The sequence below is a fragment of the Centruroides sculpturatus genome, unplaced genomic scaffold (genome assembly GCF_000671375.1).
Source record: "Centruroides sculpturatus isolate CEXI.00-Female unplaced genomic scaffold, Cexi_2.0 scaffold817, whole genome shotgun sequence".
NCBI lineage: Eukaryota > Metazoa > Arthropoda > Arachnida > Scorpiones > Buthidae > Centruroides > Centruroides sculpturatus.
In genome coordinates, this window is record NW_019385002.1 from 120,087 (window position 1) to 137,281 (window position 17,195).

Sequence of the window (17,195 nt, forward strand, 5' to 3'; positions counted from 1 at the left end):
ATATAAAATCATACAAATAAATAATTAAAATATTAAAACTTCGTTTATAGGTTTTCCCAAATTTAAATTTTCTTATTAAAATTACGTAACAGAAATATAAATTTGCATGTTTCGTTATATTTTACAATTGATTTCTCATACAAAATATAAACAAATAATTTTGAATATATTAAATTTTCTAAATAAAATCACATAAAAGAAGATGTATAAAAACAATAATTTATTAATAAATTATACTTTTATATTTTAATACAAATAAAGTTTGATTATTTAAATATTTTAAGATGTACATTTTAATGAAGATATTAACGTTTAAAATAATATATTTTTGCTAAATTTATTATAATATAAATGAGTTGTTTTATTTTTTTATAAATGCAAATAAAATAAAATAATTTTCCTTACCTATATGTTGAAACAACTACAAGATTCTTCGTAAAATAATAAAAAAAAATAAATATATAGATATATACTGTTTATATAAATTTTTGCTTTCAAACTATATTGAAGATTTTTATAAAATATATTTTTATTCCCCTAATTCAAATTTTTATTTTCAAATTTTATTTATTCAACTGATAAATCAATGACAATGTTACAATGTTGTAAAACATGCATGGACATTTATATTGAGAAATGCCGACTGGTTTAGGTTCAGTACATTTCGAGTCAGAAACGAACTGTAGTAGTATTATTATTGTTATTATTGTTATTAACATTTGCAGGATCAGCAATATTCAAGACATAGATGTATGTTCACCAACCGAGCGTTTCTCTGTATATATACTGCCGCTGTAGGTTTTCCCTAAAAGGAAACAAAATCAATCATACAGGAAGTATTTTTCATATATTTTTCTTTCGTTATATCTAGAAAAGAAAACAGTTTTGTATAAAATTACTAGAATTTCAATACTTCACTCTTTTAGTAAATTCACATAAATAACTTTTATTTCTTAAAGGTATTTCTATGTTACTTTTCAATTGTGACATTAATAAATTATATTTAATAATATAATTAAATGGTTAAAGATAATGTAAACGTTTTTTAATAAGTTATATAATTTTCTTTGTAAAATATGTCAAATCTGAACTAATTAATTGATATTAATTTTTATTGTTTTCCTGTTTAACCTTAATAAACCTTATTAAAATTTGTTACTTCTATGTAATAAGATTTTTTTAGAATAATATTAATGTCAATATAAATAAAATTTATTATGAATATTAAAAATCTTATTTTCTCCTTTCCTTTTCATAATTCTGAATTTAACATTACTATCAATCATTTATTTAATGTAATTCTTTTATTCAGTGCGCTCATTTTGTTGATGAAGTACTGCTTCAAAGTAAATATAAAATTAAAGTTTATCTTAGTATAGAGTCGATTTAAAATTAATTTTTAAAATTTTTATATTGTAAATATATAAAAAAGAATGACTTGATAATTATTTAGCGTAATAGCTGTCTGACAGGATTGGAGATTTCATCAAGTTAGTGCTATTGACTGAATGGAATTCAATCCAATATCTTACGCTACGGATTTTTGTTTGTCGTGTCTTGATCCGCTTTAATATATTATTCTTTATAGATAAGCTATAGCCAGCATAACTTGTGTTCGTTCATCTTTATTTATTTTTTTGAAACGTGTCAACAGAATGTATCTTACAATTTTGACAAAAAATAAAATAAAATAAACTTTTCTGACGTAAATGTAAACTTACATAATCTGTCACATTCGGCCTCTGATTGATTCATCCCGGAAATATCGTCTTGTCTGTTGTAAGGTTCGGGGTCCGAATCGCTGCTCGAATCCCTATAGGACGACAGAAGACAATCCTTTGGTGGTGTTACAGGTTCCAGTTCACTGTTGTATTCATTTTTATAATATGTAGAAATATATAAAGACCATCAACTCCTACCCATCTCCATCTTCTCTCCAGTGCCTTTCTCTCGTTCCTTTTCCAGTTCGTTCTCTATCGGGTATCTCATAAATGGCTTCGTTATCTCTCGAGATTCTTGTCCATATACCTGCAAATGTTAGTGTTTCCCTTTCTTCAAACAAACGTAACTGAAACAATTACAAGAAATAGCATTGAAACGCACGATAACGCCAAAACGACTATTTCTTGCTTTTTTTTATATTTTATTTTTTCTAGATAATTACAATTTTGGATTTTTGTAATACAATATCTTCATTTTAATGAAGATAATAATGACTTCCGCGTTTTAAATATTCTAAACAACAAAATTATATATAATTAATGGGAATTTTTCACAAGTTTTGCTTTTTAACGGAATAATTAGTTCTTTTATTTTATCATTATGCAATTAAGGATATCGAATGTACAGAAAATGTTTATAACTAAACGAATATAAGAAAATGAATATACTTCATTTTTAATATGAAAATAATAAAAATATATAATTAATTTTTATTAATAATTACTTAAAAATAAAACTTACCTTTTTCAAAATGTTCTGAATAAAGCTGAGATAATTCTGAAGGATTATCTTTTTCAGCCTAAATATATATTTAGAAAATATTAAATATTAAAATTAATTTTATTGACATTTTAAAATATTTTTCAACTGTTAAATATCTTAAATTTTATTATTATAATTTTATTTTTTAATTTACACTGTTTTCTTGTTTCTTAAATATGGAAATATGGAGAAAATTAATTTAGTCATAGATTAAGAGAGAGTAATTAAAACACCATCTATTGTACTTTTTTAAGGTTAATATCTGCTAAATTCTGAACATATTAAATTAAATTTTCTTATGTTCTTTTATTCGTATAATCGATATGGATTTATTGACCAGTGTTGAGTAAAGTTCAAGGAAAAATTTTAAAATTGATTAATTAGACAAGTATTTTCATATGGGGAGTTTTATGGCGTAAAAATTTTTAAAATCAAATATTACTACATCATTTTTGCAATTAAAAACCCATAATTATGCAAAAGAAACTAAATAGTTTGCGAAATTAACAGAATACTTTGCAAAACAGCGAAGTACTGTACTTAAAAGTCTTCGCTAAAATTGTTTTGTTTCACAGAATTCTTTAAAAAATTAATGGAAAGAATGTATAAATAGGATTTAAGAATTGTTGGAATGGATTTCCATCTTAACAGGTTACTTAAAAATCGTTAATGTTTAAATTAAAAGAAGGTTCTTAAAAACGCGAAGATGTTTTATATGAATAAAACTTGTTAAATTTAATGCCTAAAAATCACTTAATTTCTCGTCTTATTTACTTTACAGGTTTTACAAAATTAAAACCTTTTTAGTAAGCCATTTAAACATAATACTTATATAATATTCTTACTCGTTTGGGTGGGTATGGTATGTCGTACGTATAACCAATCCTTGTATTTCCAAATGTTTCCAGATGTCCTCGTTTTCCCGGTATGGAACTGTGATCTCGAGAACACACTGACACTCTACTCATAGCATAAGGTTCTGGAAAATATACTGGCTCTTGAGTACTATCATATGTTATAGATAATGGAACATTTTCATGTTTAGTTGGTTCATTACTATCGGCACCTAACGAAAAATCTTCATTAAATTTAAGTAATTTATAATTAAATTTATAAAATTTTCATACCTTCTGGAGTATGAGGACGCGGTTCGGAATTCCTTCGGCGCGTTATCACGCAAACAACTATTAGTACAACAATTAAGACAATTAGAGAGCTGACAATCGGAACGGTTACAGTTAAATGGCGATAAAACATAGCTGTAACATCATTAGCCTCTGCTGGACGTGGAGGTTGTTCTAGTGTACAAGAGAAACAATTATAAAGAAAAAAATAATGAAGACTTAATTAAAGAATATAACGATTAAAGTTTCAAACCTCCTGTTAAAGTCAACGTTGCAAAAACATATTCTGCATCAGTGGAGCCTGCTTCGTTATGCGATGTCATGAGTAAAGTATACCACGTTCCCGGACTCAGATCTGTAATGGTTATTTCTTGTTGATCCGGAATAATGTTGTTAGACACCAAAGTCCACTCCTGTTGTCCCTGAGGTTTGTACTGAACCACGAAAAACGTAATCGGACAACCTCCATTGCGCCAAGAATTAAGATGTAATAAAACTGTTGTCGAATTTACGGACAGCAAATACGACTTTTCTGGTGCAATTGGAGCTAAAAGAAAGTAATAAGACTTTCTAAGAAAGTGGGACACGGCTAAATTGATGATCAACTTAACCACTCTTTTAGCACTTAAGTATATTAAACCGTTTCTTTTTCCCTCCTCATAAAAGTTGAAAATTAACTTCTTAATTATTTATTGATATTGTTTACTTTTTAATAAATACTCTTAAATAAATAAATATAACAATATCAATAATACAGTAAATCTTTTGAGGTAATTTCTTCCTTAATGGCTTTTAATAATAAGATTATAACTTATATTTAAAAGAAGGTAGAACATTTAGATTTAAAAAAAAATTATATAATCAAATTATGCATTATGTTGAGCTTAATATATAAAAACAAAATTTAATATTTTTTCTTAATTCAATTTCTTACAATTTCCATCTGTTTTGGCTGAAATCATTTCACTTGGTTCGCTATTTCCAGCGCTGTTATAAGCGAGGAGATAAAAGTAATAAAGAGTTCCGCAGTCTAAATCGTGAACGGAATGATCCCTTCTGTCTGCAATTATGCGAGTTTCTCTCCATCGATTGCCATCCTTTCTATAGTGAAGAACATAACCTAAAAGTAATGTATTGTTGTTAAATTCTTTTATAAAGTCAGTAATCTATTATCGTGTTACAGAAAATGACGAAAGCAAAAGTGTATTATAAAATAAAGAAAAAATCCATGAACTATCTTAAAGAAATTTCATCAAATAATGATTTAAAGCTGTTTACTTTAAATATTTATAATTTTAAATTATATCTTTTAATTTTGTGAATAAAAATATATAAAGAATTTCTTTAATTTAAAACATGTCATATATATTTTTTTCTTTTTCGTAAACATGAACTTGAATAATACGTTTCTTTAAAGAAATTTTTGTACCGAGCAAAGGAGCAGAAGGAGTAAGAGTTATGTCCCAAGTTAGTTTGATTGATGTTGATGTTGTAAAGAATTTTTTCATAATTGGTGCCGTTGGTCGATCTGTAAAATAACAACAAAAACTCGACTTAAATGTATATAGTATTATAATGATTTTGAAATTCTCTTGATAAAAAAACAAATTATCTTAATGATGCATTACCATATTCGAGAGTTCTAACGATGACTTCGTCAGATGCAGGTCCAGCTCCTCTGCTATTGAATGCTTGTACTATGATGCTGTAATCAGTAAAACGTGCCAATCCTGATAACTGAAACTCTTGCTTCTGATTTGGTATAGTTTCTACAGTTTTATACGTATACAATTCATCTCCCTTCAGTTTGTAGCCGACATAATAACCCGTTATTGAATCCGAAGCGACTTCTGGCCTCTAAAAAAAGTGATGTATTATAAATAATTGCATAGAACATGTCATCCTAATTAATTTCCTGATACTGACCTCCCACGATATATTTACAACTTGTGAAGAATGTGCCATAGCCTTGACTGAACCCGGGGCTTTACTAGGAGCTACGAACGAAAACTTTTTCCGTTATACAAATATAAATATTTAAAATGAATAAAAATACATCGGTTAGTGAAATGATGCAATAACTCACGTTCCTCTAAAGTTGTTGCTAGAACAGGTATACTTGCAGCACTTTTCCCTAAGGCGTTCAATGCTCGAATGCTAACTGAATAGGTAGTTTGGGAATTTAACCCGCGAATTGTTGCAGTATTTTCACTTCCTGATACAGATAGATGATTTTCCTTGCTTTGTTTCCACATATCTATTGTATACACGAATATTTGACTTTCGATAAGTAAATTGTTTTTTCTTTAATAAAATGAAAAATGGGTTATTGTTAAAATATCTTTATTGAGTTTTTCATACGTTTTTCTCAATTGAAAAAGATAAAAAATATACCTCAGCAATTTTAACAATGCCAATGGAAACAATTTTAGTAATGTTACTAGTAAGAGAATAAATGTGTTGCTTTCATATTAAACGAAGAGCATCATGTTAATGTTATCTTTATTAGTTTACGGACATTTATAGCTTAAAGCTACTATCAATTTTATTATATAAACTTATATTTAATGAAAACAGATTATATGAATGTTGCCAAATCTCTTATAGTACGAACTGTATCTTGTCTCAAAAGCTGCTATGCATTACTCATCTTTTAATATGATATCTTGGTAGATATTTCACTAAAATGCGCTTCCATTAAAGTTAAATAGATTTAAATTATAGTTTAAAACTAGAAATATGCTATGGTTAATATTAATAAAAATATCTGTAGATTTCAAGAATTATCAATAATCGTAATTTAATATCTCTCCAGAGAACGGTTGACTTCTTCATCTCCATTATCTAATAGAAATTTGATTAAAATGTCTCAATAAAGTAGCAACAGAGAATTTTTGTCAGTAAATTTTCTTTTTTACTAAATACTTTATTTCGAGATGGAAACGTCAGGTAATGGATGATATTGCAATCAGTATGACCCATTTTTGATGAAGGATGAATTATGCAGATTACACTGTATGAATTATGTATTTATGAGAATAAGAAAGAATCACAAATTGACTAAATTGTGTTACTTAGATGAACAAAGTAAATATTTCAAAGTTATTGATCTTCTCGTAGATAGTCTATATCTTATTTATTGATAGATTCTGATTAAAGAATAACAGGAGAAACTCATCTCTGCATACGAGTATCATCGATTCTTGATCAAACAAATTACTTGAATAAAATTTATAATATTTTGTGCTTATTATACGATTAAAAGTCGTTTTTCTGAGAAAATTAAGCCATTCTAGAAGCACAAATTTATTTAATAATTAACGCAAAACATCAAGCGAAGTAACAAGTTTAGATTATCCTCATTCGAAACACATTATATTACGTAAAAAACGAGTTTTTTCATAATAAAAATTATATTGATACCCTTAATCTTATCAGTAATGCACAAGAAAATTTTTAATTTTTATGCTAATTATCGCATCTAAAATTGAAAATATAATTAATCTCTTTTTTATTCAGTTTTTTAAACTTGTATCGACTATAGAAATGATCATTAATTTAAATGCTATTTAAACATTACACCATTATCAATTTAATTTATATACCGAGTAAAATAGAAAAGTTAACCTTACTTAAATATTTAGAAAAATATGTTCTGTTAATTAATATTTTAAAAATTAAAATTAGAGAATAAGAATGTAATTATTTTAAGCAATTTTTATGTAACTAATGTTTTGACTTTACAGCATTATACCTTCAGAAGGAATCCACGATATAATATATTCTGTAATAGGAGAATTTCCGGTATATTTTTGGCTCCATGATAATCTAACGCTCCTGCTAGTGACTTCATTAATTTCTATATTTTGTGGAGGATCAGGTACATCTAAAATAAGTAAAGACGAACTTTAAGTGAAAAATTTTTTCGCTGAAAGTAAAGAAAATATACTTAAGTATATTTATGCTAATATAGTTGCTGAGAATGACTTCGCGAGAAAACCAATATCGTCTTGCACATCCATCATCATTATCATCATCATCATTTATCTTCGGTGCAGCTGCAATTCGATATGGGTTAGATGCGTTTAGGTAATCTTTCTGCTAATGCTCTATCTTTTTGAAAAATCTTAATTTTTTTTTTCTACTGTTTCTTTTCTTCCAACATATAAACTTATTATTTTATTTTAGATGAGAATAACCTTTTTAAGGTTTAAAGAATTATTTACAGATTTAGAAAAAAAATTACCTTGTATTGTTAGCTGTATATTCGCAGTATCTTCACCGTATTGGTTTCTAGCTGTACAGGTTAACATGGCCGAATCATCTCTTTCAACCGATGCTATGATGATTTTAGACATTGCTTTTTTATCTTCTTCGAACGTTTCGTATAAATATCTAAATGCATTTAGAAAAAAACTGTTTACAAGTTTTTCCATAGATTCAAATAATTATTACTTCATAAAACTAAAATAAAAAATAGTTATTAAAATAAAGTTAACAAATTTATTTAATTAAACTATTATAGCTGACTTCTTAAACAACTTTGGTCGTTTAAAAAATGCGTAATTACGGAGGAAAAAACAACGAAACACAAATTACATAAAACCACAAATTATAGAATTTAACTAAACAAACGTTTTCTTTTTTTTTAATTTGTTGATCAAACCTCTCATTATCTACAAAACATTTTTAAAGTTAATTACCTGGCTTCCGAAGCGGGATCAAATCGGATACCATTTCTTCTCCACAGGAATACTACTGGCAAATCTCCATCAGCATTACATTCGATTTCAGCTCTTTCCCCTTTTTTAAAATTCTTCTCCAAAAACTTGGTCTCAAACCTCGGTATGCCTTTGAGGTAGATATAGAAGAAATGAAGATTTCCAAGTTTGGAAGGTTTCTGTAGAATTTTAATGTACATACTTGATCGAATGAAAGTTTTCTATGGAGGGAACCTGATGCTATATAGAAAACAATACAGGGTTGGATCATTGCCAACCGATCGATTCAATCTTGTTAGCAATTCTTTCCCTGTTCTAGATAGAAGAGAGTGCGCGTGTTTGTTTCGATAAAAAAATCCCGAACCAAAAAGAAAAAAAAAACAATATTTATTCTAACAGATAATTATCCTTTCTTATTTATAAACAACCGAAAGATTTATAAACTCGTAAAAGCCGTTAAATAAATTCGGATTTTAAAATAGATCGAAACATTCTTCATTATTCCGTATACACAAAATCGATAGTTTGTAAAGTTCTTCAATCAATTTGAATAGAAATTTTCTCTACACAAACGAGACTATTGATGAATATACTCCCCATACAGGATTACAATCGGAATTTTAAGTTTTTAACCTCATTTCATTAGAAGTTTGTTTTATTTTTAGTGTTGTAAAAGTTAGAAGCAATACTTACTGTGAACTGTAAATCTAATAATGCTACTGATCCCACTTCCTACTCCATTATTGGCTTCGCAAACATATAAACCTCCATCGTTTTCTTCAACACTTCTAATATTCAAAGAACCATTCACTAAAATGTGAATATGAGAACTACTTATGATTGTACGATATTCTACTGGTTGGTTACCTTTATATATATAAAGAAATAATGGTTTTAGTTTAGTAGGATTTTATTAAATTTAATTCGATGTTATGGTGTTTTTTGTAATCCAGTTCTGTTCTCACCTGTGGCTACTTTCCAGCGAACGTGTGGCTGTGGTACACCACTAGCTTGACAATTGATCATTGCAGATTTACCGACTACTGCTGAAGTATCTTTAGGTTGCAAGAGCCATCGAGGTGGAACTAAATAAGATGGAGAGGTGAGAAAAATGTCAAAAGACTTCTTACAAGTAATTAATTTTTCTATAAAAACTGACAATGCTTCAATCATTTTATAAAAGTTACTTTAAAAAATATATTTTTATATATAAAAATATATTATATACTCAATATATTAATGATTAATTAATAATTTCAGATAAGTTTTTAAGGAATAAAAATAGTTGGATTTATTTGTAGAAGTTTAATAGCAAAAAAAAAAAAGAAAAGAAAAAAAAAACGTTAGTGGAAACGTTTTTAAGGTATTTTGTTTTAAAAAATATTTGTAATTTAAAAGAAAAATAAGCTATAAATATATATTGAATGCTTTCAAAATATAAAATTTTTATAGATAAAATACAAGAAAAATAAATAAAGTAGTTTCTTATCAAACTATAGTTATTTTTCAATATAAAATTCATAATGTTTCATAAAAAATTACTTTAGAAAAAAAGCTATTACAGAAATATTTTTGATTGGACTATTTAAATTACAAATAACCAATGAGAGAAAGAGACGTTATTTTTTATTACGCTCTCGTGTAATTTGTCTATTTAAATTTAAATGAACCAATAAATGAGACAGAGTTTATTTTTAAACTGAAACTTCTATTTAATTGGCCAATTGAAATTTAAATTAACAAAAGAAAAACCTTCGTCATTAAAGAGAGATTGTTTAACAAAAGAAAAGTAAGAAATCGGATTTGAATTTTAACAAGATAATAACAATCAAAAAAATAAATTTCAACATATAAAATTTCTTAAAATATATTTTTTTGAAAAATTTATATAAATTTTATCTGATAAATAAAGTACTAACTAACCTTTAACTGTGAGTTTAGCGCTGTACGAATCAGAAGCTAAATCATTTGTTGCTACACATGTATAATTTCCATTATGAAGATAAGCAAGTTTTTTAATAGTCAGTGTCGATACAAAACCACCCTCGCCGTAAATTATAGAAGCATTTAACTTTTCTTCTGAAAGGAGTCGGCTATCTTTCATCCATTTAATTATGAGAGGCCCATCACCGGCAACCACAATACACGTTACTGCAGTTCTCATTCCTTCATGAAGTTCATCTTGAAATGTAAACGGTGCTATCTTTGGACCACCTAAATGTAAAGAGTATAGATGTTTATATAAGCAGGACGAACAAACAGAAGTATTTAGAATGTTATTCCCTATAGGAAAGCCGAATGTAGATAGCTTTGAAAAATACATGCTAACTTTAATGTCGGTGGCCGTAGGCAACGTTTTTGGTATTTTCAGATTTGTAATTCGATAGATTTAAGATGCTGGATGCATAGAATAGGTGATAAGATTTATTACTTGTCTTGGTTGAGTGTGAAACCGATATGGTTAGGGAAATTACAGGAAAGGAATGGATGGTTAGGTCACAAATCAAATTTAAAGATTTTTGTCCATAGGCGATAAAAATTGAATGTCTTATGGTCAATTTAATCTTACGAACATCGTTTTCACTATTGAAATATCTCATTTTTAATTTTAAAATGCATTCTATATGAATTCCTATACTTTGAATGAATTGCCTTTTTTTATTCTTTACTTACTGCCTCTTTCAAATTAATTCACTTTTTACCCTTTCACGCCCTTTTCTTTTTTTATTATTTTTCAAAGAAAATCGTTTGTAATTTAAATTAAAAATTAATGAGATGCTATCTTTACTAAATTAAGAAAATATAATTTTAAAAGTTTTCACATTTCTCATCTAGAAAACGAATTTCAACTTAAAATGAAACTCAAGACGATTTTTGGTCATTAATCAGCTATCGTTAAGGATCCTGCCACTTACTTCTGACGATAAGTCGAAAGGTTCTTTCAGCAGAGTTTCTTTGGTCATTGGATACCTCACAGCTGTATCTTCCCTGATCACGTGATACGTCCACATCAGCAATCACAAGGGTCCCATTAGGAAATACCCGCTGATGTTGACCAATGGGGAGAGTTAAAGTCTCTAAAACATCAGAAAATAATTATTTTCAAGAAATACTTCGTTTAATATATATACACATTACATAAGTAAGATTATAAGAAATTTACAATAAGCTTTTTTTCTCAAATTGTGATCATTCGTAAAAAAGAAGAAGGAAAATAAAAAAGCAATTTCCCTAGATTGCGTGTGATTGAATTTTTTTCTCCTTACTTGTAAACAGTAGGTTTGTAATAAAGGCTATAGCACCTGGAGGAATTTAATACCTGTGACTAAATCATATCTAAGACAAGTTTCCCTCAATTGTATCTTATCATCCGGAAGAAGTACTTGAGTTATAATGCGTAACAAAATGCTGATGTTGCAGAGTTAAGTGTATAGCTATCCCAGGAGGGTTAACCAACTTTACCAAATCGTTGTAGATAGATTAAAATAAAACGTGATCCTGAATTTTAAATACTTACCATTCGAGGATATTTAGTATTTAAGTCATGACATTTAACAGAGTGTATAACTTATCCTTCCTATCAATTATAATATGACAGAATTTAAGTAAAGATAGGAATACATTAATAAATAATTGATTCGTAATTAATAAGAGGAATTTAGTGCTTTATGGCTTTATATCAGTTATGTTCAATAAATATCATTTATTTTATATTTTACATAATCTTGTGTTTATAAATATACAATTTTAATAACCCTCCCTTGTTGTGGATGTTTATATTTATGTATACAATTTTATATGTAATTATATTTATAATATATATATATATTTATAAATTTAAAAGAAAGAGTTTATGCTATCGTCTATGAAAGCCTATATAAAAATGTTGGACCGTATGGGAATTTTTTAAAAGCATATCTTTGTCAACCTATTCGCTTTAAAAGCCTAGTAACTACTACATCGATCTGAAACATTTTTGAACACATGTTAGATAGGGACAATTCGATTTTGAAACCTTTTATCAAAAGTTCGCCTATATGAATGGGAAAAATATTAGTAGTTCGTTCATTTTTTAAAGTACTTTTAAACTTTATATTTGTGAAATAAAAATTATAATATAAAACAAAACGTATATTTATGATAAATGAATTCCAGTTATAGTCATTAGTTGGCGTAATAGCAGTTCAGGAGTTCAGGAGTTGTTCTTATATAGTTTTTAGATCGTTTAACAAATTTTATCCTTTAATCATTTTACATATTGCCTGAAGCTGAAAATCTGATACCTTAGAAAATAATTTAAACAACGATAATCAATATTTAACTATAGAATAAAGTAATATAAATTGTTGCGATCATCATCGACAATCCGTTTCAAATTAGATAGCAAATACTGTATAAGCTTTCACAGGAATAAAAATTGATTAAAAAGAAAAACATGTCTGCTTTTAACAATATATTTAAAGCAAGTAATGAAAAATCTTTCTGAATTGATTGGAAAATGTTAAGACAATTTCTTTCTTTAGTATCGAGATACTTTCTATTTAAGTTAAAGATTTAAGTTCCTATCACATTGATGTAATTTTTCTTCAAAGATTCAATTTACTTTGGTGTGTATTGGCACATTTACTACGTCTTGTGACAAGGCACCTCTGTTAAGAGTATTACCTGCAATTGGCTGACAAGGCATTTTTCACTTAAAGCAATGTTCTGCTCGTAAACCTTCGTTTTCTTCATTTACATTTACATTGGTTCGGAATAAAAATTATCATAGTGGGATATGAATAATATATTAAAAAACAATAAGTTAGTAATATTCCATGAGATAAAATTAAAATTTTTATATTAAAAAATTTACAATAATAATAAATTGTTTTAGAGTTTGATTTTGAATTAATTAAATTTTTCAGATTTAATCTCCCTTATTTCTTTTTTAATTTATGTGAAATAAATCAAATTTTTTTATATTATATGGATACATTTATTAATATAAAATAACATTTTCTTTAATAATATATACGTATACATATAAATTAATTTTGAAAATAAGAAAAGATGTACTGTATATTAATTATTACACTAACATTTTATCTTTAGAAAAATAAATATACAGTATAGATGGTTAGAATTTTATTTTATTTTTATATTTATAATAATTAAATACTAGTTTTTTTAAAAGCAGAATTTAAATAAATAAAATATTTTATAAATTTTTAAATTTCCTTAATTAGTTATTTTTACATTTTTTTATAATTACATATACAAAATGTATATTGTTCTAAATTAATAATTAATAAATGGCAAATTATTTTATTGTAAATATTTTCAAGTCTTAATTTCAAATTTTAAATTATTTTAACATAAAAACAGGATGTTAATCATCATTAATTCAAAATTAAATCATTTTAAATTTTAATAATTTTTCCCTTAAATTTTCCAGTTGATTAATTGTTGTATAATTAATAAATAATTTACGATAAATAGGGGAGATCGGGGCAAGATCGGCATGTTAAGCTTTACTTAAATTTTGTGTAATAAATACTGCTGTAAACTGAAAAAAAAGCTTTGCATATTGTCTATTGGAATGTTACCTTACTATAGAACTGGTTAAAATCAGTTTGGAAATAAAAATAATTAAAATAATTACAACTTTACAAGAAGAGAGAAATTGACGAAGTTGCCCCGGGTATAGGGGCAAGATCGGCAACTTCTCTCTTTTTGTAAAGTTGTAANTCTTTATTACCGATTTAATATTTTTAAATTACAAGACTCCCCGTCATACCATTAGACAATAACCCTGGCAGTATGTGTATATGGACACCAGTGGAATGACAGTGCAATTTAGATTTTATCACCCAACCGCCAACTCGATGTCTGGGCTAAATTGGATTTTATAAGAGACTTTACTACAACAACGTCGAGCTAGAATAGAGGTTTATCCTAAAAACCGGATTCAATAATCGAATCCTAGCACACCAACTCGGTTATCCTATTATCGTAATCTGCTGCTTGGCAGAACCTAAAGATCATTCATACTTTAAACAATATAGAGTATTGTTTCTTCTGTGTAAAAATAGATAAAAGACACTTGTACCCATAGAATATATCCTTTAAAATAATCGTATATTGTATATATATTATAAATATGCTACTGTTAGATATAACTTAAATGATATTTACTACCAACTTTAATGCTTTCTTCTTAGATTGGATGATACGAGGATCGCTTGGCTTTATATTTTCGTAAGTAAAGATAGAAATACACTCAGTGTCTTTAGATTCTAAAGGCGAGAAAATAGATAGGTTTGTAAGTCCCATAGGTGATTTATCTTTTGTGATTGATTAGCAGCCAAAGAGAAAAATTGTCTCAAGCCCAACAATCACACCATTTGTTGGAAAACCGGATAGTTCACCTGTCCACAAATCCAATCTACTGGTATCTGGAGAAAAAGAGAGTTTGAATATAACATGTGGAAATAGTATACTTGTCATTGATAAATGTATGATAGAAATTACCTCTTCATTCTATTCTACCACATCGTTGGCTACTGATAGTGACCTGATTGGATTACATACCACGTTTGGCTTACTATCTATAACATAACTATTAATTTGAAAGCATCGATTGAAGCGTGGATAAATCTGATTTATTAATATTTATCGCGGTTCTAACCGTTAAATTAATAATTCTACATAATTTCTTACTCGGTCGTTGGAAGGAAAACCATTTTTGAAAAATTGCAAACGTGTAATTTATTACAAGAAAGAAAAAAGTATACAAATAATTTCGAAACATAAAGGATAAATGGCATCTAATTTAAATTTTAACTGTGCAGAAGAGAATATCGATTAAAACATTTCGGGATATTATTTATAACCGGAAAAAAGTGTAATTAAACTCACTGTACAAAACTGTATATAAATTGACTGGAGATGAACTCAGTAATACTCCAAAGAACAAAAAGTAATAATTATTATGATAAGGCAGACGTGTGAATATAGGAACCGCCCTATCATAGATCTCCTTTATATGTCCCTAGGGTTATTACACACATTGTTCTGATAACGATTTGCTGTTACAAGAATAGTCCGTAAACATCTGTGACAAGAATGCAGCTGGTACTTAATTTATAAACGTTATCCTATAAAAATTTCATATTTCTTTTTTTTTCGCTTCTTAATATCCTTCCATCTTCAATATTTATCTAGCGATTTTAAAGCTTATTGAGCGATTTCGTGGACGATTTAACGTTAAAATTCCTGAAGTAACACACTCGTTCAAGCATTGAACAGTTTAGAGCAAGCTGCAGCACATCTTGATAAATATATATAATTTATGTAACATATACTATATGCATGCGCAATATAAGTGCAATCAATAATAGGCTATATATGTGTATGTTTGTGCAATATATTAGTCTAGACAAATATATATAAGTTATATAAACACTGTATACACATTAAATTATATTATAATATGTATGATGCAGTATAAATATATAATATTATATACCGTAAATAAATATATATACATACATAATATTATACTGTATATTTATGGAAGCGTTTTTAAAATCTTCAAATTGAATTTTATAACTTATTAAAAGCATAGAAATACTTAAATAACATCTTTACATTTATTTAAACATTTATGAATCTCAAAAAAGTATAAAAAATTCTTTATAGTCTATCTAACTCCAAATATCTAAAAAATAACAAAACTTTAACGACTTTATTTTCTCAAACATACAAGTTCTCACACCTACATCAGAGTCTATAGAGACTACTCAAGTAGTCTCAAGTAGTCTCATATTTATTCTTACTTTTTTAGTTAAAGAGGTCGACTAAAGTAAGAATTTACTAAATATTTATTTTGAAGTTATAAATATATAATTTGAGATTAAAAATATAAAGATATTTGATGTTATGTAAACAGCATTAAATTTTTAATAAGGATTATATCAGTAAAATTATTATTAAAAATTTATGGCTATTTCCTTTAAGAATTTTCTATAACTATCAGAACTTTTATAATCTTTATAAATTGATTAAAGAAAAATTATAGGTGTAAACCTATATATTATATCCTTTTCTTATCCGTTAAATACACGTGCAGCATTATATCTAATAAATTCAAAATTTTATTTTTGGTTTACAGATATATTTAGCCTAATTAACATTGCCCGATAGTCTTTATAAATATTTAATTTTTAATTAAAACCTTTAAAAGTGTAATCTCACTACGTTATAACTTGTATATAAAATCGAAGAGATATCATTTTAATAATAATCATCACGAAAAATACTCCATACCAAATTTTTTTTATTTTAGAAGATAATGATTCATCGTAAAAAAATCTAAATTTAAATTTTTAACATTAAGAACTTGTCGAAAATTTTGTAGTAAATTATAAAAAGTATTAAACACTGTAAGACCTATGTCATATTTACAGATAGTAATAAATCGAGTCATTAAATCTAATGATATAGGAAAGCAATTCCTACTTTAATCTTCCGAAACCCTAAATATTCATACAATTTAATAAGTGGTGCGATATATTTTCAATCTTTATTACCGATTTAATATTTTTAAATTACAAGACTCCCCGTCATACCATTAGACAATAACCCTGGCAGTATGTGTATATGGACACCAGTGGAATGACAGTGCAATTTAGATTTTATCACCCAACCGCCAACTCGATGTCTGGGCTAAATTGGATTTTATAAGAGACTTTACTACAACAACGTCGAGCTAGAATAGAGGTTTATCCTAAAAACCGGATTCAATAATCGAATCCTAGCACACCAACTCGGTTATCCTATTATCGTAATCTGCTGCTTGGCAGAACCTAAAGATCATTCATAC

The 17,195-nt window shown here is 27.0% G+C and overlaps 1 protein-coding gene across 4 annotated transcripts in view; it reads right to left on the reverse strand.

The window, feature by feature from the left end:
- Positions 1-541: 541 nt before the first annotated feature.
- Positions 542-17,195, reverse strand: part of LOC111633242 (Down syndrome cell adhesion molecule-like protein Dscam2) — a 45,528-nt gene continuing 28,874 nt past the window's right edge. The window contains exons 8-26 of one of the 4 annotated variants that reach the window (XM_023377779.1): positions 11,245-11,406; positions 10,253-10,543; positions 9,295-9,414; positions 9,023-9,196; positions 8,312-8,459; positions 7,855-8,003; positions 7,363-7,494; positions 5,695-5,865; positions 5,535-5,605; positions 5,237-5,465; positions 5,038-5,136; positions 4,543-4,728; positions 3,862-4,155; positions 3,612-3,782; positions 3,330-3,550; positions 2,464-2,521; positions 1,920-2,028; positions 1,722-1,813; positions 542-805 (exon numbers count right to left, since the gene is read on the reverse strand). In XM_023377779.1, coding sequence (XP_023233547.1) covers positions 738-805; positions 1,722-1,813; positions 1,920-2,028; positions 2,464-2,521; positions 3,330-3,550; positions 3,612-3,782; positions 3,862-4,155; positions 4,543-4,728; positions 5,038-5,136; positions 5,237-5,465; positions 5,535-5,605; positions 5,695-5,865; positions 7,363-7,494; positions 7,855-8,003; positions 8,312-8,459; positions 9,023-9,196; positions 9,295-9,414; positions 10,253-10,543; positions 11,245-11,406 — 2,945 coding nt within the window. In that variant the 3' untranslated portion in view covers positions 542-737. Of the gene's footprint in view, positions 868-1,721; positions 1,814-1,919; positions 2,069-2,463; positions 2,522-3,329; positions 3,563-3,611; positions 3,783-3,861; positions 4,156-4,542; positions 4,729-5,037; positions 5,137-5,236; positions 5,466-5,534; positions 5,606-5,694; positions 5,866-7,362; positions 7,495-7,854; positions 8,004-8,311; positions 8,460-9,022; positions 9,197-9,294; positions 9,415-10,252; positions 10,544-11,244; positions 11,407-17,195 lie in introns of those variants that run through there. The other 3 variants (XM_023377777.1, XM_023377778.1, XR_002758029.1) reach the window with 3 other exon arrangements.